Source organism: Argiope bruennichi, chromosome X2 (genome assembly GCF_947563725.1).
Source record: "Argiope bruennichi chromosome X2, qqArgBrue1.1, whole genome shotgun sequence".
NCBI lineage: Eukaryota > Metazoa > Arthropoda > Arachnida > Araneae > Araneidae > Argiope > Argiope bruennichi.
Window position 1 is genome coordinate 4,001,158 of NC_079163.1, and position 23,992 is coordinate 4,025,149.

Sequence of the window (23,992 nt, forward strand, 5' to 3'; positions counted from 1 at the left end):
TAAACTATTTTACACAGAGTATTATAGGTAAGTAAGCAACTTTTAAACTTATCTTTTTCTTTGTGTGCCACCAAACTTTAAAATCGTTAAAAGTGTGCCACGACAAAAAAAAAAAGAAAATATGTTGAGAATCACTGATCTATACCTTTCGAAAAACAATACAATCTCTATACGTACAACAGATACAACAAATATGTCTATACGTATGAGTTTATATCAGTGCGCATAATAAATATAAAAGAAGAGTAGCCCCCTCATTTTGCCTTTATACTAAAATCTTATCCTTTTTTTTTTCCTTTCTCTATTGGTCATTTTCTTTTCTATATTTCCTTCATTCTTAACACTTCATACCGCGCGGACCGCATAAATTTGTGCGTGCTTTAATGACAAATTAAGCAAAAAAAAATCCGTTTTTATTTAACTTTGTCATGCGTATGCACTTCATCTGTTATTCTTAATCAAAAGAGAAAAAAATTATGTTTCTCTTTGTTGCATTTCGCGGGGTAAAAAGATAGACATAGGAAATAATTCTTTTTTAAAATGATACGAAGTACATCAATAAATTCAATATACATTATAATACTAAAATCAATGCTCGTAATCTTTAAATTTAATTATATATATAGTACTTTAGATGCGAACATTGATGACAAAAAATAATAAAGCCTACAAGCAATCATCTTGAATTAGAATATTGTAAAATGATTTAACACCTTTAGTTAATTTGAGTGGAATTCGAGATTCCAAAAGATGTTACTTAAATCATAAAATGCAGCTCAAATCTTTTATGAGCCATATTTATTATATAATAATATTAATTGACCCATATTAAAATAAATATTAAATACTGTTTAGAAGAATCATCTTTTGAAGCAATAAAAAGAGAAAACGGTTGTTATAAATCTGGATGTCAAAACAAAAATTGTAAAACCTTGAGGCGCATACAGAAAAGCTTTAAGGAAATGGCAATCACATTCATGATGTATTTTAATTTTGGCATTACGACATAATTGGATTTTTTTGATTTCTGTTATAATCATTTACCATTATAACTTTATCCAATTCTTTTCTAAGCAACAGTCTTTTACAATTTTTGATTTGATAGCTATATCTTCAGATAAAAAACATCTTCTTTTTTTAATATACTAAGAATGCTTCGTTTATGCAGCTTCTTAAATTTATCATTTTTTAATTTTCAGCTTTTCATTCATTTGATATTCCGACAATAAATAATGAGCAGTTATGCGGGATGCGAAAGTGGTCACTGAAATACAGTACGCAAATCAGTGCAGCAAATCGACTGGCAATTTTTAATTTTCATCTATATTCCAAACAATCCTATTAAATTTTATCATGAAGAAATTACTTTCTATTAAATTTCTAAGTTTCAAAGAATAGTTTAATTTGTATATGTTTTATAAATTTAATATTCTTTTTAAATAGTAAATATTTCAGATCTTAGTAATATTCCACTTATAAAAATGAAATTTTAATTCTTATTGTTTCATTATAATATTAATTTCTTATTTTAATTACTTTTTTTACAAAAAACATGGAGGTGAAAATGAAACTGTAAAAGTATGAGATTGTGATTCCAATTCTAAAGAAGAAATAGACTGATTGGTATGCTTTACACTACACAGGATCTTCACCATACTTCCGAAAAACAATTTTTTTTTTGGCATTTCTGAATGGTTCTGGAAAATAACTGCATCTAAAGCAAATATTAACAGCTGTAATTAAAATTTGAATATATGTCCATATTCTTTGATCTATTGTGCTCAAGGATATTTCATTTTTAAGATTATTAATTATCATATTCACCCCGGCTTCGGCCTATAAAATGAGTCAGATAGATGTTAATGTAATGAATGTGTAATGACCCAAGTGTTGTTATCTAGGAAAAAAGTAGACGAGTTGTATTTCAATTCTGACCTTAGTTGATAAATTTAAATTTCACTCAGGTTTCATTAATTTCATTTATTTGTTTAGTTATTCCAAATGTTGTCCGAAAGACAGATCTATAAGCATCATGGTAGTGTTTACGAAATGTTTACCAAGACTTTCTCTTAATTGACTGCAATTCATTAATGAACTCCTCTCTGGATCTTCTATAGTTGCCCCTGTGGTCTGAATGTCCTTCTCGAGGTAATCAGAATCTTTCAAGCTCAAATAAATTTTATGTGATTTTTTAGAGGAATTTCTCCGAATGCAGAATTTGTCATTCCAAAGTTTAGAACCACTAATCTTCCTATACAGTTTTCTCTTAAAATACTTGAAGACCACCTATCACGGCGTGATTCCAATTTTCTTAATGTCATCCACTACTCAGGTCTGAAAGGCTAATTGCAAAACTCCAACTTTACGAATATGAAACATGTGAAGTGAATAAAAAATGTTCAGACTGGACAGAAGAGTTATGATCAGCCGCCACCCCAATCATGCCGAGTCTCCCAATTTGAAGTCAAGCTGCATGTTTTATATGTAGAAATAATTATGAGCCTCTTGCATTATATTAACTTAGATACAATAATTAATTATTTGAACATGTTATTAATTTTGATTTTAATGTTTAACAATTTTTCACGTAATTTTTTCTTTTTTTGTGAAATAAATCAAGTAATTTAATTCTTGCTCTAGATTAAAGTAAAAATGTGTAAAAATCCTAATATAAATATAAAATATAAAATAATTAAAAAACAGTATGATGGAAATATCCATCATCATACAAATTAACATGTTAAACTAAGTACAGAATCTTCAATGTTTCTCTCTTCGAAATTTCTAAACTCATTATCGCTATTATTAACTAAAAATTCTCAGATAAGTTATAAAAAAACTCGGACGTTTCTTCCAATCACAACAAACAGCGGAATGACTAATTCAAACCCACTATAATAATTGTGACATTTGATTTTTTTGACAGCTACGCTGCGTATTACGCAATAGTCGTGAAAAAAGGTTGCCAGCAACAACTTATTTACTGTACACCTGCTTTGAATACAATTTTTTGTTCACTAAATGTTATGATGGAAATTTTCATTATCATGCAAAGAAGGGTTAAAAAGTAAGTAATATGTAAAAGAATATTTACAAAAATGGCGTGTATGTTTTTTCATCTTGCTTCAGAATATTTGAGAAGAGTGTAGTGTCGCATTCCGGATTCGAGACTCGATATCATTAATAGTCTTCTATGTGCAGGTTCAATCTGCTTTCTTAGCCCTGCTGTCCTGTTCGGATTTATATGACCCGAAATAAAATTTATACCTTCGTAAAATATATAGTATAGAGATATTTTCATGAAACTTCTTGATATCTTTGGCAAATAATATAGATATGTACTCTTAGAGGGATTTAGGTTTATTCTTATTTCGAAGGAATATTTCTTAATTTATACCTAATGTTCGGGTGAAAATGACCCAATGTAAAAAAAAAAATCATTTAATCACTTTCTGATATTACTGTGAAAGATTTGTGCCTGCGAATGTGAGAGAAAAAAATAGCCAATCGCAGAAATTTGAGTCATGCTGATGTAGCTAAACTAATGGAAGCTTCTGACAGCTAAGAAGAAGTATCGGGGTATGAAAAGCATACAAGTGATAAAATTGACCGATATTCAACAAATGAACTCTAAAGGGAGTGTTCATTCCAAGAATCGTGAAATAAAGTGGAAGTTGGATCCGTTGCCACATTATTCTCAATCAACAGCTGCTAATATTATAAAAACTACTCCAGGGGTCACAATATATGCAACGCCAAGGATATCAGACGTTAAATGTGCATTTGAGGTAGTATTCAATTCTACAATTGTAAACGAAATTATAAATATGACTAATATTGAAGGAGAAAGGGTTTATGGAAAAAAGTGGAAAACTATTGAAAGTAAAACTTTTCAAGCATATATTGGGTTATTAGTGTTAGCTGGTGTTTATAAATCATATCGAAAATCAACAAAAAGCTTATGGGATAAAGAAACTGTCAGAAATATATTTCGTGTGACAATGTCCCTCGAAACTTTTTGCGCCATATCGAGAGTTATTCGTTTTGATAATAAATCCACTCGTCAAGAAAGAATAAATTTGGATAAATTAGCTGCAGTGAGAGATATCTGGGAAAAGTGGATATAAATTCTTCCAAAATTATATAATCTGAATGAAAATATTACTGTAGATGAACAATTAGTAGGATTTCATGGTATATGTCCTTTCAAACAGTATATACCAAGTAAGCCATCTAAATATGGGATCAAAATATGCACTTTATGTCACAGTAAAACTTCTTATGTACTGAAAACATAAATTTATACTGGAAAAAAACAAGGGTCAAAACCAGAGAAAAATCAGAGAAAACGAGTAGTGTGTGATCTTACTTATAGGTATTCGGAGCACAATATTACATGTGATAATTTTTCCCACATCTTACAACTTAGGACAACTTTTATAAAACGGAAAATGACTATGCTTGGCACCATTAGAAAAAATAAACCAAAGTTCACAGCTCATTATTTTATTTTACAGAAGACACAACAGTTGAATATTACATCCCAAAAAAGAACAAGATTGTTATTCTTATGAGCACTTTGCATCATGACAAAGAAGTTAGCAACAGACCTGAAAAAAACCATTAATGATCTTAGATTATAATTCAATTAAAGGGGATGTGGATACTCTTGATCAACTTTTAAACTCATACACTTGTAAAGAAAAAGAAATCGCTGGCCCATGATAGTATTCTATAACATGCTTAATATTTCTGCGTACAATGTATTTGTTCTATGGACTTCAATACATAATGAATGGAACGAAAACAAATTACTAAAAGAAGGCTATTTTTGGAAGAACTGGAAAAATCACTCATCTTTCCACACATCGAAGCAAGGCCACACCTACCAAGAAGTGAGGCTCAATAAAAATAGTGAAACGAATACAGAGAAAAAGGGAAAGCGTACTCTGCTGAGAATACTTCATTGTGTGTCAAACATGCAAGGTGCGCACTCTGTCCGTGAAGCAATGGCAGTAAAACTAATATGTTATGCTGCAATTGTAAGAATCACATTTGTTACAAATCTCATGTGAAATATTATTGTTCAAATTGTAAATAAAAGTAAGTTTCCATTTCGAATATTTTTCTGTTATTTTTTATAGATGCTTTATATTGTTGTGAGTTTTAATTTCAAATATTTTATAGCTGATTTATATTATTAGATCGATTTTTAAACTGATATTACAATTGTTTAAACTATTTCTTAAATGGTACCTATCAATTACTGCAAGAAAGGTTAGTTTTCCGAGTCGGGTCATATTTGCGCAAACGCTTCATACGTGAAGTAAATACGAACAGAACAGCAGAGCTAGATGAGAAATCTTGAGTTTAATATGATGTCGAAATTTAAAGAAAGAAAGGACGTCTCAGATACCGCTCTCGTCATCTGACTTTGATCCATGGTTACGAAGTATTCTTCAAGTAACTCCTAACTGCACGTTAATCTAACATAACAAAACAGTATTATTCTCCAATAAAATGCAAATTTATTAAGAAAAATAAAATCTTAATCAATTTTTACAATTACAGTTATTAACCCTTAACTGGGGAGGTGAAATTTTAATCTTAACTGAGGAGGTGCGGTCTACGAGACCGCATTTCATTTACACTCAAATTAAATTTTCTAATAATTGTATTAATATGAAAAACTGCCAATATATTTTGCAGATATTTTTCTTGATATATAGATATGTTTTAGAAATTTTTCAAAATATATTATCATTGAAAAAATCAAATGCGTTGGAGCATACATTTTCTTCTCACATTACATGTTACAATAAAAAATATTCTTGAAAAAACATATTACTTTTTACTTTTTAAATCATATTTGTTTTTACAGTATATGAAGGTATATAGAAGACAATATGATGTAAAATTCAACATTTATATGAAAAATAAAAAAAATGACAATGGGTAAAATTGGCCCTTTTTTTATCGGCTTGTGTGACTTAGTACAGTAAATTAAAAGTGAAACAGTAAATTTTGCCATTTTACGCTTTATGAGGTTGACAATTGAAAAAGAAATGGCGAATTTTTGTCTTATCTTCTTTTTCCTTATTTTTAAATACATCTACCAAGATTCAGTCAATAAAGTATCAATATTTTAGTACCTGAGATAAATGTAGAAGATATTTTGAAAGCAACCCTGGAATAAAGAATTTCATTTTGAGCCGAAACAATTTTTGTAATCTCTTGAGAAACTTCACTGATCATGTCTTGATATCAAAGAAGAATTAAGGTTCTTTTGGGAATAACGGAAATTTTTGATTTTTGCCCAGAAAGTAATGGAGAAAAGGAAAGAATAAATGTGTTCCCATATAACTCAGATTAATGAAGTCACTAGAGCTTTCACGTTTTGCAGTAAGTAAGGAAATAATAGGTCTCATTCGTTAAAAGATTTTAACAAGGAAAAAGTGAATATAACATTAGAAACTGATTGAAATAAATGTCTTGATTTACTTAAAAAGAGATGAAACGGCAAAAGCAATAGTCAAAATTTTACTATAAAAATATTGTATTATATTAAATTTCTTGTATTTTTGAATCTGCAATTGATGAATAATGACTCCAAACCTTTTAAGCAAGGCTATTTAGTTTCTCCGTTTTAAATTAAATATTTAAAAAACCACGAATTGAAATTATATGTCAGTATTAGCTTTGTTACACATTTCAGCAATATATAAACATGAATGATAGTTGAAATACAATGATTACATAAAAAATGTTTCAAATAAACATAGTTTTGCTCATTTGAAAAAGAAAAAAAAAATATGCTATTATCACCAAATAAACTGTTTGCAATCGATACGCATTATTCTCTTAAAATCATTTATTTCATCCTCAGTTTTCATACAAAACCACTGATTTAATGATAGTTACTGAGTTCCAACTGTACAGATTGGTAATTATTACCTAGTCCTTCAAGTTTAATCTGATTCGGAAATATTAAGAATCCATTGATAAGCTTCCTTTATCTGCAATAATAGAAGACATACATTTCAAGCTACAGTTTCAATTTCTAAAGAAGGATTATTTTTAGAGGAAAGACTATGTAGTAGTTAGATTAGGATTCGTTAAAGTTATATTTCCCCATAAGGAAAATTATTCTCCTTTTTGCTATTTTAATAGAGTGCATTGTTGCTCATTGAAAATCGTTGGAAATACAACTAAATTATATAAAGATATCACAAATTTATTTTTGAATTTTCAAAAATGAAGAATTTACTTTATTTTAAACTAGCCGCCTTTGGCGACCAGCCGTTTCGCCAATCATAATGTTCGTTAAAATTTTATTAATTAAATATTTTATGCAATTCCTGCTTTAATAGTTTCTTCATCAAAATATTTTCAAACTTCAAATTTTGATATATAATTCACTCATAATATTATAAAGGCCTTCAGTCATAACGTAATATGTATCTCTCTCATTTTCTGTTAGCTCCCGTAGACTTTATACTTTAAATTAAAGTGGAAAGGATTAATCTGCTATTAATAATAATATTTTTTACTGAAACAAAGTATTTTTTTGTAATATGATTACTGAAAACAGAGTCAATGAGCGTTTAAACTTTATGGGCACTAAAGAATATCTTTCTTAATTTATGTAATATTTCAAGAATTTGTCTACAAAATTTTCTCAGATTCATCATGAGCAGATCGATTAATTAACAATGTTTAGTTTTAAATGCATCAAAATCGTTTAAAATAATCGGCCGAAAACAATAACTAAATACTTAAACTACTTATTTAAATAAACTACTTAAAAAACGATATACTTCAAACTATAAGCATATACAAAAATATATAACTAACATAAATACCATTTAATTACAAAAGAACACAACTAACCTAAAAATAATTTAAATCAAGTCCGCATCCGTTGAAAATAGTTGTCAGATCGATTAATTAACAATGTTTAATTTTAAATACATCAAACACTCAGAAAATAAAACGAATCGTTTAAAATAATCGGTTGAAAACAGTTTAAAAAAACCTACTTAAAAAACGAAGTACTTAAAACGAATCGTTTAAAATAATCGGTTGAAAACAGTTTAAAAAAACCTACTTAAAAAACGAAGTACTTAAAACTATAAGCATATACAAAAAATATATAACTAACATAAATACAATTTAATTACAAAAGCATGCAACTAAAAGAAAAATAATTTAAATCAAGTCCGCATCCGTAGATAATATTTGTCAACAATCAGAACACAATGCGCGTGCATGAATTTTCAACGCCAGTTACGGTAACGCAAATGCGTGAATTTTTCTACGCCAGTTGGGGTAACGCTATGCAGATTAGAGATTTTTAATTCCTTTCCTTTATTCTGTTTTATTTTAATTCAAAAGTACTTCAGAATGAATCTGAAAGATCGATTAATTAACAATGTTTAATTTTAAATGCATCAAACATTAAGAAAATAAACAGAATCGTTTGAAATAATCAGCCGAAAAATCTTAATCCTAGCCTCATTAGTGTGGGGGAAAAAACTGAAGCCTTACTGATTTGCGGGGGGGGGGGGGTAGGAAGATTTTTTGGCAGAAAAGTTAGTTTTTAATTAATAATTAAAAATTCAAAAAAGGGAACGCAGGTGCCCATTCCCGACCTCCAAAGTATACATGTACCACATTTGGTAGCTGTAGGTAAAACGGTCTGGCCTGTAGAGCGCCAACACACACACGCGCGTGCGCACACATACACCCACCCACACACACACACACACACACACACACACATTGAGCTTTATATAAGTATAGATTACACATAATATTTAAAAGTAAAATGCTGTTTGAAGGAAAATATGTATAAAATGCCACAATATTGTCTTTTGAAAATCATAAATTTTAATTTAAGAAATTAGAAAATGGAACCGCACGTTATGTGATTTCTTTGTTACAATAAGCTATATTTTAAAAAAAATTGTCTATAAAAGTTATAATTCTAAGGGAAATTTCATTGCCAGCATTGCTTAACAGTTTTTTTTCAGTTGTCAGGAATGTTTTATTTAGGTTTTTTTAAGATTCTTATTTAAAAATTGTTGTTATTTTTGCAAGTTTGGGTCTAGTTTTTTAAATAATGCATATTCTCACCATTTCATGTTTTAGAAGCTGGTAACATAAGCTTCAAATTCTAGCTTTTATTTATTTTTGTTTTATTATTTATTTTTGCTTTATTATTTTATTCAAATATTTAGCACCAGAATAGATATTAAAACTATAGGTCCTAGCGAATATACGGCAACTCTGAACTTACATAGCTGAAATGAATATGAAAGCAGCTTGTCAATACCTTCACACTGTTCTAAAAAGAAAATGAATGATTGGATGTGATAAATTGTTTTCACAAAACAAGGTTCACATTTTTTATCACCTAGATTAAAGGAAAATGCGTCTAAAGTGATATATTAAAATAATGGTTTATAGAATCAGGGAGGAGAAAATTCTTCCATACTTTAGTTAACAGAGAGATCTTATATATTGTAATTATATTCCTCACGTTTTTTTTACAAAGGAATAAAATTTAAACCATAAGACTGAAAGCCTATTATTGATAATCCGAACAGAAGTTTGAAATGTGCATTTATACAAAGTAGCAAATATTTCTTCTCCTTTCTAATTTCTCATTCTAAAAAGGAATATATATGTGTGTGTGTGTATCAGACGCTAAAATGCTCATACAGTCGCTCTGCCTTCAGGATCCTCAGTGATCTCTTTTTGCCGTTCTAAATTTGATCAAGTTTATATTGGGACAGCAAAGCGGATATAATACGCACTCTACTTACATTTACTTGTAGGATACTAGTCTATAAAAGAAGCGTTGTCTATAGGTACAGCAAATATTATCTTCGAACATTTGGTTAATTCAAATAAGATAATTATTCCATCAATATATATAGAAGTCGGCGAAATGAAACAGTTTGTGTGGATACTCCATAAAGATGTTGATTGCTTCTGTCGCCTTTATAAAAAAAAAAATATTCAACAAAGAAGCATTAACATCAGGGATTCTAGATGGTCCTCAAATTTGTAAACACGTAAAAGATTAAAACTTCTTAGCATCCATAAGACATATCGAGTCTTTTGCTTGGTCATGTTTCATCTTAGTTAACCCTTTCATACCTAAGAGCCTTTTAGTTCAGATATCTCAGAATAATGTAACTAGTTTCTCTTCGTCCATTCTTTCGAGATAAGAAAGTTTTTTCGAGAATGTCTTTCAAGGATAAGAGACCCTTCTTAAAAACTGCAATGACGTCCGGTATTATTAAGGGATTTTCACCCTGCAAAAAGATGGAGCAGCCCGCCTAATACGAAAATTACATGTGCCACGACAGGTACCAACAGATGACAATCAACCATTCACACCAAAAAACCAACAGAATGTGCTAGTGGTCCAGTTAAAAGATAAAACAGTAAATTCCAATAGTCATCTGGAAGACCCCTCAACTCTTTTTAAAAGACTTGATATAATTAATCAAATGAATCGAACATAATTCATTCCAAATGACTATAGTTGCATTAAAATCACTATAGGAAAAGGATTTGGAAAATGAAAAACATATACTTTAATTGCATCAATAATGAAAACATGAAAGCATAACATGAGCACAGCAATTCGTAGGATAACATATACATAGAGGATGACAACTGTGCTGATGCATCACCTGGTCACAAAAGCACCATTCACTAACAAATAACAACATCACAGTATGCTTTCAATCCCAATGAGCTGATCATAATGAATATAGGACATGAAGACTTTCCTCAGTCCCTTCCGAAAAGCTGGAATCTCAACCCATTCTCCAAATTTCCCCTAAAACTAACGTTTGGGATAAGTGACCCGGAGATAACTAAAAATTTCACATAGGAACAAAACATGATTTACAGTTTCAACATCTTTGTCACGTGGACACATTGGATTCATGTATAAATTATCTGCCTTGAAGGTTTCCTAACACACCGTAAGCAGTAAATCATTGATTTAAGTAGAAATTCCCGTACATTATGTCCAATTTATCATTTCTGAAAGTTTCATGTTTCCATGCCTCTTCAGTCAAATTCCATATGGTTGGGTATTTGTTTCTATTGGTTGTAAAAGAAACAACCTGTGCTTGATAATTCCCTGACACCTTGTTCATATTTATCAAATACATGTATTTTTTACCTTTCAGCTGACTTTCCAATTCTTGATTTATTATAGCCAATAAGCAAAGCACAAAACATGATAATGTGTTTATTATTTTTTCTAAATACTGCGTACGTTTACCGAAGTTTTTTAAAAAAGAAATCTCCTCACAAAGTGATCTTTTATGGAACTTTAATTTTCGTACTATAAAAGAATGAACAATATAAATTGTCATTCACGTTCTGTTAGAAAGCATTACTTAAATTTTAAATGGCTGGATACATACTTTAGATTTTGCAAAAATATAATAAGAAAATTCAGAGCTATCATACTTCAGTCATTTTGAAATGATTGATTTCTATCTTGGAAGTAATGAGAAAAGAAAGCAAGCGTGTATACCCACATAGTTCAGATTAATAACGTCACTAAAGTTTCAACTTCATGGAGTATGAAGATAATGAGTCCCATTTGTTACTAAGAGACCTCTTAGTCTTCTTTTTAGCTTCCGACAGCAGCATATGAAAACATAACCTGAATTGCCCGTTTTCATCAATGGGTTTCCTTCATGTGTTTGAATTAAACGCGCTGGATAAATGGTTTTGCATAATACGGTGTTCCTAAATTTGTGTAAATGGATGTGTTCAGGATTTTTGTGAATGACTTTAGTGCAGAATAATTGCAGGGAAAGTTATTGTCTTACTTATAAGATTTGATTTGTTTTTTTACTTGTTTACTTTTCTTGTGATGAAACTTGAATCTCGTCTTCATGCAATAAAAATAACATTACATTTTGAATACATATGTAATATTAATTTGGATGAAAAACAATTGCATGTTGAACAATCGGGATGTTTTTGAATTCAGTATTCATTAACCCAATTCGGGAAGTTTCATTTCTTTTTTTATCCAATTAAGAGGAGTTTTGAACGAATATTCTGTACGACAGTGTATATTTTCAGTTGAAGAATATTTTGAATATACCGGGGGTATCTAGATGAAAAGGTCGTAATTAAAAATATGCGTTTGGAGTCATCTTTATTACGAAAATGATTTGAAGGAATTACTAAGAATGCAACTATGAAGCTAAAACCTTAACCAATACAAATGCCTGAAATATGAAAAGTGGATTTTTTTCTTGAAGGAAGGTTTTCTGAATTACTTTAAAATATTAGAAAAATATTTCTAAAGTAAAGATTGTCAATCAACAAGTAATATTTTCTACATCCTAAATATTAAAATAATTAGGTAACGCTTAGGAATAAGTTTCATTTTATTCTGAAAATAATGAGAATGTTTGGTAAACAGTACATCTCAAGCTGATATTATCCAACTCATTAGAAATCAAATTCATTAATAATGCATAGATGGAAAGTGAAGCATGGTTAAATATTCCTACCTCTATTTCAACACACACCATATTTGATTATTAAAAATATTATTATTATATTTTCTTCAAATACATTTCTTTTTAACAGATTCAGAGGACGGCTTTTGAGCGTTCATAACGCAAACTGATTTTCATTTTCTTACCATACAATAATTGTAACTTTAAGGGTGCAAAGTTCGAAAACCTGTTTAGTTAACATTTTCTTATTTTCATCGATTTTATAGTACATGTTGCGTATTAAAATCCAACATGTCTAATTATCTATTACCCTACAATATGGATTAATTATATGACACTGATTTATGCAAACCAACAATTTCAGAGGTACAATGAAGGGAACATATTAAAAATAAATCATCTCAGGGAATCATTTATTTATAATTTAATTCATTTCCTATTAAATAATTTGAATTTCCTTCTCATTTTATGTGCTCGTTTCTTTATTTTGCTTCTTTATTTACAGAAAACTGATGCCGAGCTTTTTCTACTTTATTCAAAATTCTGCTCTACATAGAAGATGCGTTTTTAAGATATGTACTATAATACTCATATCTTTGGCAGAACTTATTATCAAGGAGAGGAACAGAAACTTCTTTTCCCACCGAGAGCATTAAAAGCTAGATTGCCTCAATTAAATACAAATATTCTAGTAAGTAGGTTTTTTCTTTATCTTTTTTTTAAGATGGAAAATTATCAACGTAGCTCTTAGAAAATAAATTTAAATTCATGCACAATGTTAACAATTAAAATTGCATATTTTTCTTGATAATGATGAGAAATTGAGAAATATATTTTATCAAAAAGAAGTATTCAATTATATTTTAATATTTGAATAATTATAAAGTCCTTAAATTAAATCCACAACATGATCATGCATATAAATACCAAGTGAAATTTCCATAGCTGAACTTTTGCTCATAACGGAGGCAAATAATTAACCGTAACCTGATATTCACCCCTTTTTTTACTCTCCTTTTAATCATCTGTATTCTCTCTCTTTATTTATGGCTGAAAAAAACTAAGAAAATAAGTATATTTTCTGTTAATGAACAATTCCAAAGTATCAGAAAAATCTTAAAACAATTAACGAAAAGCTTTTCCTTTAGTTATTTCGGCGAAACAGAGACACGAAAATAAATGTTTGAAAATGTACATCAGCATAGATTTAACCAACTTTAAATTAGTCAAACTTTTTTTTTAATTATGACATTAAGTTACATTATGTCAAATAATGAGTAAAAGAATTTGGTAGAAATTGTTGATTTTTATCATATGCATTTTTATCACCTTTTCCATAAATAAAATTGCTTTGTAAAACTTATTTCTATAATATTTCAAAAAAGAAATTAATAAAGAAAGAAGTTGATAATCAATAGAAAAAGAAATCGATAGTATAATAATATAAAATGAAATTATTATTGTATCAAATGTGAATATCGTTTTGTAGTAGAGCAAATGGAAACAAATTGTGCGGACTTCGTCATTATTTTTTTCTATTTAAAATTATCTTATAAGTGTATAATAGACCTACAATTTATCTACACGCATAATCATATTCTGGAGGGCTCATTAAACAGTGCCGTTTGGTAATTCAATTTATTAATTACTAAGTCTCAGTTAAAATGACTTTCATAATTACCCCGGTTCGACTCCAATGTTCCCAGAAACTATTGGGAATTGAGAACACTTCCCAATAGCCCGAGTAATGAAAGGATTTGAAGAAAGCACATATGAAATAATAAGAAATGAGTAGTTCATGCTTAAAACTTTATTTTACTGTAAGTTCCAACTTCAGCAAATTACTGCTATTTTTTACAGTTTTTCAATAAAAAAAAATGTTTTTTTTTTTTCATGAAATACCGCATATAACTGTCATAACAGCTTTTTTACTTGCAGTTTGGTGTAATTTATAACTATCCCATCCCCAATTTTGTCGGCAAAAGTCGGGAAACGAACCTTTATAAAAACAGAAAAGGTTGATCATGACAAGAGAAAAATTTAAAAGATTCAGAAACATACTTTAAAATGAATAAGAAAAGTAATCACTTCTTATTATATGATAAATTATTTCAAATGCCTTAAAATTCCAACTTTTTATTATTATAAAGGCCTATTTCTAATTACCCCATGATGAAAATTGTCAGGAAAGACAAAAAAAAAAAAAAAAAAAAAATACCCTGCTTCCCAGGAGAAAATACAAAAATAAAAATTGAATTTTTTTCTTAATCTTTATATCCTCCAGATCCTAGATATATTCCTAGCTCTGCAACGTACTTTGCCAATAGCTGATGTGGGGAATGAATAATGATACTTAGGAATTATTTAGTTTCACTTTTTTGTGAAGACGCTTGCGACGAGTAAAGCAAACAAATGTTAGAAAATTATACGCGGGGAAAGCGGGAAAGGATTGTTCATATTTCTCTAAAGAAGACGTATGTTTCATATCTCTCTAAAATTTCACCGGTGCATACTATAATCCTCATTCTTCTTGTTTGTAATAGCCCTCACTAATCCCCTGTATTTAAAAGCAAATAATATCTATAAATTAAAATTTTGATAAAAATAATGAAAGAATTAAAATAGTGAAAGTGAAAATTAATTAAATATAATAAAAAGTGTTTTACTATTATGTAAGTTTAAGTGCAATAATTATGCATTTTAAACTATATAAATATAATCTCTACTACAGAAAAACCGCCATTATAATTTTTAGATTGGGGATAAAGAAACACAAAGAATGCCTACATCTATTAAAAAGTTATTTCTATTAAATATATATCAACCAATTAAAATTTTTCAATGGCCTTGATGAGTTGCGAGTAATATGTTCTCAAAATGATGTATAAAAATATGCTAAGATTCTGTTATCTAAACATAAAAGAACCTAATAAATATATTAGAAACAATTTATAAATATATTACAGCCAATGGATTGTTCTATGAAATCTGGTTTCCTTACGTTGAACTTTAAAAAAAAATATCTCTGTGATTTTGTTCATGTATCAAATATCGCAATCAAAACTAACTTTTTAAATGTATGGGATTTATTTCATTCTTACATACTTTACTTTTTATTACTTTTATCTTTAGGTCGTGACTAAAAAGTGGCAGATATCATTTTAAGTACCAAAATTTGACGAAAGAATAAGGAAGTTCTTTCCTCTTCTCCTTTATTCGTTCGTTGAATGTTTAAAATGTGTTGCTTCTTTTAATGATTTGTAAAATAACTCATCTTACCTACCCTCACTAATCAAATAAGCATAGCAGTCATATATAGGAGCATCAATTAGGAAGGATAAATAAAAAGGAGCATAAATTTCGACCTTATTGTTTATTTAGAAGAAGCGTGTGAAGTAGAGGGATTCATTCAGCAAACTTAACCAGCTCATATGCAGAAAAAACAAATATTTGACAAATAATTTATTCTTTTCATAAGGAAATAATAAAACGATCTGAGCATTAGAAAATTATAAATACATGCACAGGCTCTCATAAACAAAAATCAGTGAACTCACATTTCGACTCATGCTATCTAACAATCCGACAGTAATGAAAAAGCTCATTTAATAACGACTGAACTTTATGCAAGGCAAATTAAATAAGACTGAATGCAAAATAGGGAATTTTGGGAAAAGTAAAATCAATTAAACATAGGAATTAATTTTACAGTAAATTGACTCCTCTATTCTTTCTTTGTCCTTTTCTATATGTTTCCTTTCGAAGCAGTGCCTTTCTTTATGACACACAGAAGTAGCCTTTCTTGCCATTTTATAAGTATGATCTCTTTAAATTGTTCTGCTGGTATTATCTTAAACAAAATCGGTTTTGCTAACTGAATTTCAGTTCTCACTACACATTTTCAACTGTGCGATTCTTTCTTTAAAGGAATTAAAACAACCAATAGAACGGGAAGAGATATGGGCTGTAAGGTGGTTTTCATATTCATGCTCCCAAATTGAAATTTCTGGAATGAAATAATTAGTACTCATTATTTTTCTGTAGCTACTGTTTTTATACAACAGAATTAAATATGCTTGGCATGTATAACGATTTAAAATATTCTCTTACATAGCTGCCGATTCATCTAGTGGTATTATTCTGAAATGTTTGCATTGATGGCCTTTGTTCGGGGTATTCTTTACTCAAGAAAAAAAATTCATATTTATTCATTATACTTAACTTTACGAAATGTGTGTGATGTTTTCAGAAACTCATCTTTTGTCTATTAATGTATATTAATTATCTATTCATTGATAAAACGTTCTTTGAGAATTCTTAAAGCTTAAATCTGAATGCGTAAGAGAGAAGAATTAATTAATAACTTAAAATTCAAACCTAGTTTTTTAAAAAAAATATACCTAAACCTGGAAAAGTAAATATAAGGAAAAAAGGGGTTTGTTAGAAGAAATTGATTTGAAGTGAAAGATGATTTTTAAATTTCACATAGTTTTTAACGAAGTATATTTACTCAGTGTATTTAAAGTTACACAGCCATCAAGACATTTACTCCTTTCAGATATTTACAGAATGAGATTTGATAGAATATTCCAGTTCGGAACTTAATCTTCAAAGCTCGAATTTCGGGATGAAAAATATATCTTTTGTGATCGACTACGATTTCAAGATGTCTATTTGATATACCAAAAAGTTCCGCTTTCTTTCATTTTCATCCTTCTTCGTCAAAATATCCGCAATAATGTCAGCAAATGCGCTCTTTTGTGAGGTAAACACACTTTCAACAAACTGTTGACGTATCAATTTTTGGTCTATACTTACTTTAAGGATTAAGACCAGTTGTAGCGGGAGATAGGGAGGTTATATCGATTGGAAAATGAAATAAGGTATATAAGGGCAGTCGCAAATTCCGTTTCCCGTCAAAGATTACATTTTCTTCTCTCCACCGACGAAAGAAACTCGCGCTCGATAAAATTTTCGATCATTTCTATGCGCAATTTTCTGGCGCTCGACGCCGAAATTCAAAACCTTACTGGCGTTTCCATCCCCAGGAATCGCAATCTACAAAATTTCCGCTTGAAAGCCCTTTTGCAACACATAAAACTAGTATATCGCTCAGAAAGAAAAAAAAAAAAAAAGAGTCAAAAATATTAAAAAGCATGAGGAAAAGTCATGCATTAAATCAAGTGATCGTTGGATGGATCTTCTGGCTAGTACTCATGATTAAATGCTGTTGCAAAACTTCCATATTATCACTGAAGAATATATGGTAAAAAATATAGAAAGCGCACCGATTATAAAAAATTTATAAGATCGCTCGAGTCGGTATCTGTTTTTGACAGTTAATGATTCCACGCATGCTAAACGCTAAGAAGAAGGAAACCGATTCCTTTCATAAATGATCAACAAATATTATGTTAATTTTCATCATTGTTATCTCATTCAGATTAAGTGTAAAAAGTCGATGAGAATCTTATATCTTCATTAGTCAAATTCATCATGCAAGAGCTAAAAGCACTTTTTAAATTCATTTACAAAAAGCAAAATTGAAAATCTTGGGTGTTCTTCAGTGATGACATACTTATCAAAAATTGTTTAAATCAGCAAACTATCTGAAAATTTCAATGCTTCTTCAGATTTAACTTAAAACAAATTGAGGAATATAACTGAACAAATTGAGGAATATAACTGTTGGATGTTTTTTTAAAGATATTTTCTATATTGTGCCCCTGAAAAGAGGACAAACTGCAAATATTAAACATTTGAAGATTTATTTTGGAATTGAAACTAATAGTCCTAAAAATACTATCTTTCTATGCAAACGAAAATACATTACTAAATTCTGTGTCACAGCAACTGCATTTTGCCCGTTTGGGATATAGTATTCATATTGTTTAAGTCATTAAGCCATAAAATAATAATTTCAGTCTTAATTCAGAAAGTATCAGCAAAATTTTTACCATATTTTATAAATGGATTGTTTTAGAAATAGAATTTTATGTGATTTTTAAGGTATTTTTAGTATCTATATTAAGGTAATCATGAATTCGAAAAATATTATGAATAAGAAAAACGAAAAATATGTAAGTGAAGACCTGGAGATGCATCTGTCTAATATTTTTTTAGAGATCAAATATATTGTTGGCTAACATTAGTATTTAAGAGACATATTGTTTTGCAAATATATTTAATTATACATTTCAAATAGTCAAACATAAATAGTGAAATACTGATTATTGCTGCTCTCCCATTGAAAAGAATGAAATTGTTACTGCTGCCATTGTAAAATGGATTGAGTTGCACCTAATTAAATATCGGAAAAAATTGAGAAAACACATGAAGTGAAATTAGTAAATAGACACAAATAATTAAAGTGAAGTAATAGCGATCACTAAATTTTTGCATAATTTACTTACCCTAATTTTATCAACATGTATGGGGCGAAGGCTTGGATCGTAAAGAAGTCCAGCTGGATCAATATTAACGGGTGACTGTCTTCGTCCTTTACTGCAAAGACTCCATTCAAGATTCAACAGACCCCAGAAATCAGGACCTAAAATAATAAGAAAACTATATTTATATAACTTTTTTTATTTTTTATTAGTTAAATATTGATACAAATCCAATGAGGTGATAAATTTAATAAAAAATTATAAGATAGTAAATGTTAATAATAAAAACAATATTAATATGAAAATTATACTTTAGAGACTAACATTATTCCTATTTGTATACGAACTAGTATTGCTCAATAGAAGCTGTTGATTCATGATTTAATTTAATTAGAATACATAATTGTTCACAAAATGCTTGTTAATGTATATCTTGATCTTGCCTAAATTAGATACTTTGTTATTTACTTACGGATATTAGCTTTAACTAAGAATAAATACGATTTTTGACAAAACACGATTAATTAAATAATTCTATTAGATATTAGTAGAGCAATGTAAGAAAGCAAAAACTAATTTTATATACAATAATACGTATTCTTAATAATATGTCGCAAAGAAATCTGAGATCGATATCCAGTTAACGAAACTGACATATACTTGCTGTATTTCTAAAAATTATATCAGAGTTAATGGAAAACTGGGAAAAGTCTCCTCATAAATTATAAATTTAATCGTCTAAACTGTATTTTTTAGGAAATATGAGACATTCTACAAATTTTTCATACATATGCAATATAAAGAAGTATTTTTTAACATGTGAAAAAATTACAAAATTAGAACTAAATTTTTTTTATTGCAACAGGCATAAATTTTGGCATAAATCAAAGGAAAAAACTATTTAATGGAAATATGCAGAATTTCAGCTTATTCTTACTAGTAATATTCCCGTTACATTAAGTTTTCTGTATTGCTTCTAAAACAATGCATTTAGGAGCGCATTCACAAATTTCAGCTTTAAGGAATGCTGAAGATAATGCATTCCTTGAAAAATTATTGTTTTCTATACTTTTAAAATTTAAAAATATATTTAAAAAATTCGAACGCTGCAAAAATATGGAAATGAAAGTAATATATATATATATATATATATATATATATATATATATATATATATATATATATATATATATATATATAAAAGCCGCTACTTTTAAATGTGGAGAATACTCTCTCTTAGTAATAAGCTAGCGTTATTACAGCTCATATAATGTCGCTTACAGAATATTACAAATTCACGAAAACGTTAATGTTTTTCGTAAGAAACACTTTGAAGTATTTAAAAATTAAATTCTACAAGCATTCTAGCGAATTATTTCTCTCAATAAGTATGGATGACAGACTCTTATCTTAAAACTTACAAAGTTACTAACGTTTATAAATTTTACTTTTGTTATAAAAATTTTAAAAAATTACGAAAATTTCGTAATTTTTATTACGAAAATATAAGGTATTCAATATATTTTGCATACATATTTAATGTAAGAAAATAATTTTTGATATGTGCAAAAAAATATGAAAGTAGAGTTTAAAATTGTTTAAATTGCAATATACATAATAATAAATTTCTGTTCGTATAAGAAGCAGAAAAATGTGTGATGAAAGCTTAAAAAACTGCTAAAATAATGATAATTAAAGATGTGAATCAACACTAAGTGTGATGTGCTGCAATTTGCTCTTCATGTTTGTAACACCCATAGATCCTGTGCACATGACTTCATACAATGAAATCTTTGGCAAACAAAAAGTATTTGCATAGAGCCCCAAGTTGCCTGTAAAGCATGGAAGAATCATTTATCATTATATCAACATTTATCAATGTATAAAACGCATTACGCAGGAATAAAGCAATAAATGATAAAAACTCATTCATTTTTTCTCTGTGAATGGGTAAGTTATTAATCTTATCATTAAAATTGATATTTCTTTTAAATAATGATAAAAAAATATTTTATTTTATATGTTTTTGCTCATACAACAAAACTTTCTATTTTGGTGCTTTCCGTATAATGAAGAAGGAAGCAATTTAAATTAAAAATTCAGCATTCAGCAATATTTCTTTGTTGAAAATCTAACAAAAGTTACCACTATGAATATTTTGTCATGAATAAAATAACAACCGATTTTAATATGTAGATTTGTAACTTTACAGATGCTTTTAAAGTGCACAAAAAAATCTATTGTCGACATAACAGAGGATATCGATACATCTAATTAGGTAAACACGCTTTAACGGAAAATGTCTATTATTTCCCGATCTACTTATGGTATATTAACCACAATTTGTATTCCGGGTATATTTTCCATGAGAAATCTCTTCATGGCATCAATAAAGATTGGTGCCTTCGAAAAAGTTTGGGAAATTTTAAATATGTTGACAATTCCCTCAGAAAAATTTAGTTACGGCATTTTTTAGTATTCATTGCTACCTTTAAAATGAAAATTTTAGTTTTCAATGAGAGACATAGGTTGATAAACATATCTGGGTGGCTCATTTCCTTTTTCAGTGATTGCATATAAATTTTTCTATTATATAATCAGGTTTTAACCATGCGTTCATTTTCAAATTTTTTCTAAAAAAATTGTATTTCCAAATACGTTTATTGATTAATAATGAAATCTATAAATATTTATCTAAAGATGTTAAAAAAATATTTTACTTTCTCATGCTGAAAATTTGAATTGAAATTTTTTCTGAGAAAAAAAATGGCTGATATTTTCCAGCCGTTCTGTGAAATAAAATTCTGAAGTCTCATGCAAGAGTGTAAAGTCTCAAGGAGGACTATACTCTAGGATATGCTTCATCTTATCTTTCATCTGTTTTTAAAATAAGATGTTCTTATTTAGAGAGACTTCTCAGAACCGATAGTAAGAAAAACGATTTATTATTCTCATAGAAAAGTCGCAGCTGTTCATCAGATGATGATGCTGAAGACTATCAATGAAATACTTAAGAGGGGTGCCCCTCGGTCTGCCAAAAGGTTGCTTTATATACAGCGAAGAGTTTCATTAGTGTGGCCAGAACAACATACGAGTTCTAATATAGTGAAGTTTGTGTTGAGACGCAAAGTTGCTTTCTAGTAAAGGTTAGCCAGACACCAATGTTGATTATTAAATCGTTCGTCTATTTCTGTCCAATCTAAGAAAAGGAAGCAGGCATAGAAGTGAAGAAAATTCTTTAAAAAAATATGTTTTGAAACTCTGACTCTAATGGTTATACAGATAATATTTTGTAATCGATTTTTCGTACACTTAAAAACAGGTTAGAATTTTGCTATTTTATACACTTGTGTGTTCTTATTGGCAATAAACTATAAGAATTATAAACAATAGATGAATTAAAATAAACTTTTATTAATTTAAATAAATTAAAAAGTGACAATTATTGAGAATTCGAGAATAAATTAATTTTTTGGTCTTGTTTTTGAAGAGGAATAATAGATGAAAGATGAGTCGGAAATGAAAATAAAGGTCATATCTTGTATACTAATAAAAGTGAACTTTTGAAAACTAATTATATTCAAATTATTTATTTCAATTGAATTCTTCGAGAAATAGTTTGCGGATTGAGTTTTTCGATAAAAGACATTATAAATTTGAAGTGAAAACAAATGATCTCCTGTTCAACGGAAGGTTATCAGAAGATTATAAAATGAGAACATAAATACAAGCCATTACAAGCGTTGGATGTGAAACGATGAATTTAAAAATAATCCTGGAAACAGCAGTTTACTGTGAAATGGTATAAACTTGCAATGCTTTTCAAAACATACCTTATAAGACATCAAATCCTTTCTCACATTTTATAGCTCTCGTATTAGTCCATTTAAAAAATGAAACTTCTTATAAATAATTGAAATATAATTTTATTTTCAGTTCTGAAAGCATTTAATAGATTAAATAAGCCACTTTATTCACAATTCATTTCCGTGATTCATTTCTAAGGTGCTGCCAGATAAAGAAAAGGATTGTTTCTGATGTTTCGCAAATACTTCAAAGAGAAATCTTACCGAGTCGTTGAGACGCTCTCCACGTTGTTAGAACTGCCATTTTGTGCCGGGTCCATTTAGTAGATGACAAGCCCATTTACTTGAAAACATTATGCTACATTTAACGCTGACGTGTTGCGGTTTCTCAAAAGTTAATGAGCACTGTCTTTTGATGGACCATTTCAACTCTTCAAACTGAGAAATTCAAACGGGAGTCATCCATTCGGAATATATTACTTATTAGAAATGTCCATTTTTCCGAAATGCTGCTTGACTATTTGAATCATTCATTCTTTTCGCTCTCAAATGATCCAAATGCTACTAAAAAGGGCTCTTTTATGTGGTCCGAAGTTATGGTATTTGAAATAAAACGCTTTGGTATTTATAATTTGCTTGCTAAATATAATTTGGCAACCCTGCGTGCATTCATAAGAACATTTACAATTAAAATATCCAGAATCATAACAAAGATATAAATCATGATTGTACATAACGAGTTTTGAAGCTTTTTGGAATGAATCATTTGTAAAATATAAGAGACAGGAAAATAGTCAATTAATAAATGACATGCACCCTATTTGACTTCAAGATGTTGTCAGTCTTCAAAAGCTATTAGGTACAAAAATGAAATAAAAAATGGAACACATTTTAAATAAAATTGTATTAAAAGAAATATTTAGCTATATTATAAACAAATTTTAAATATTGGCAGATGCATATCGAGACGCAGGTGTGCATTTACAGAAGGAAAGCTATTAAGGAAAAGACTTTTTATCAAACACTCGATATGATTTCTCAATTAATTTTCTCTCATTTAGTTAGAAATTGTTGAAAATTTTAAAATGACTACCAAAACATATAACACTATTTGGAATTTTGTATTTGCTAGTGAGTATTTAAGCTTCCAATTCTGAACTAGCAATAAAGAATTGGATCTAGATTAAATATGAAACTTTTAATGCAGGCATTTAAAAGCGACATTAGATTCTTATGCAGTTTAATACAGTAAGCTATAATTTTATAAAGTAATGGCAAAACTTTG

General features: G+C 28.8%; 1 protein-coding gene across 2 annotated transcripts in view; it reads right to left on the bottom strand.

Annotated features, from left to right (window-relative positions):
* Positions 1–23,992, bottom strand: part of LOC129960469 (carbonic anhydrase-related protein 10-like) — a 423,345-nt gene that overhangs the window by 157,024 nt on the left and 242,329 nt on the right. For both annotated transcript variants that reach the window (XR_008783594.1, XM_056073927.1), the window contains exon 4: positions 18,926–19,062. Coding sequence is in view for 1 of the 2 variants with exons in the window: in XM_056073927.1 (XP_055929902.1) it covers positions 18,926–19,062 (137 nt within the window). In the remaining variant the exon portion in view is untranslated. The remainder of the gene's footprint in view (positions 1–18,925; positions 19,063–23,992) is intronic.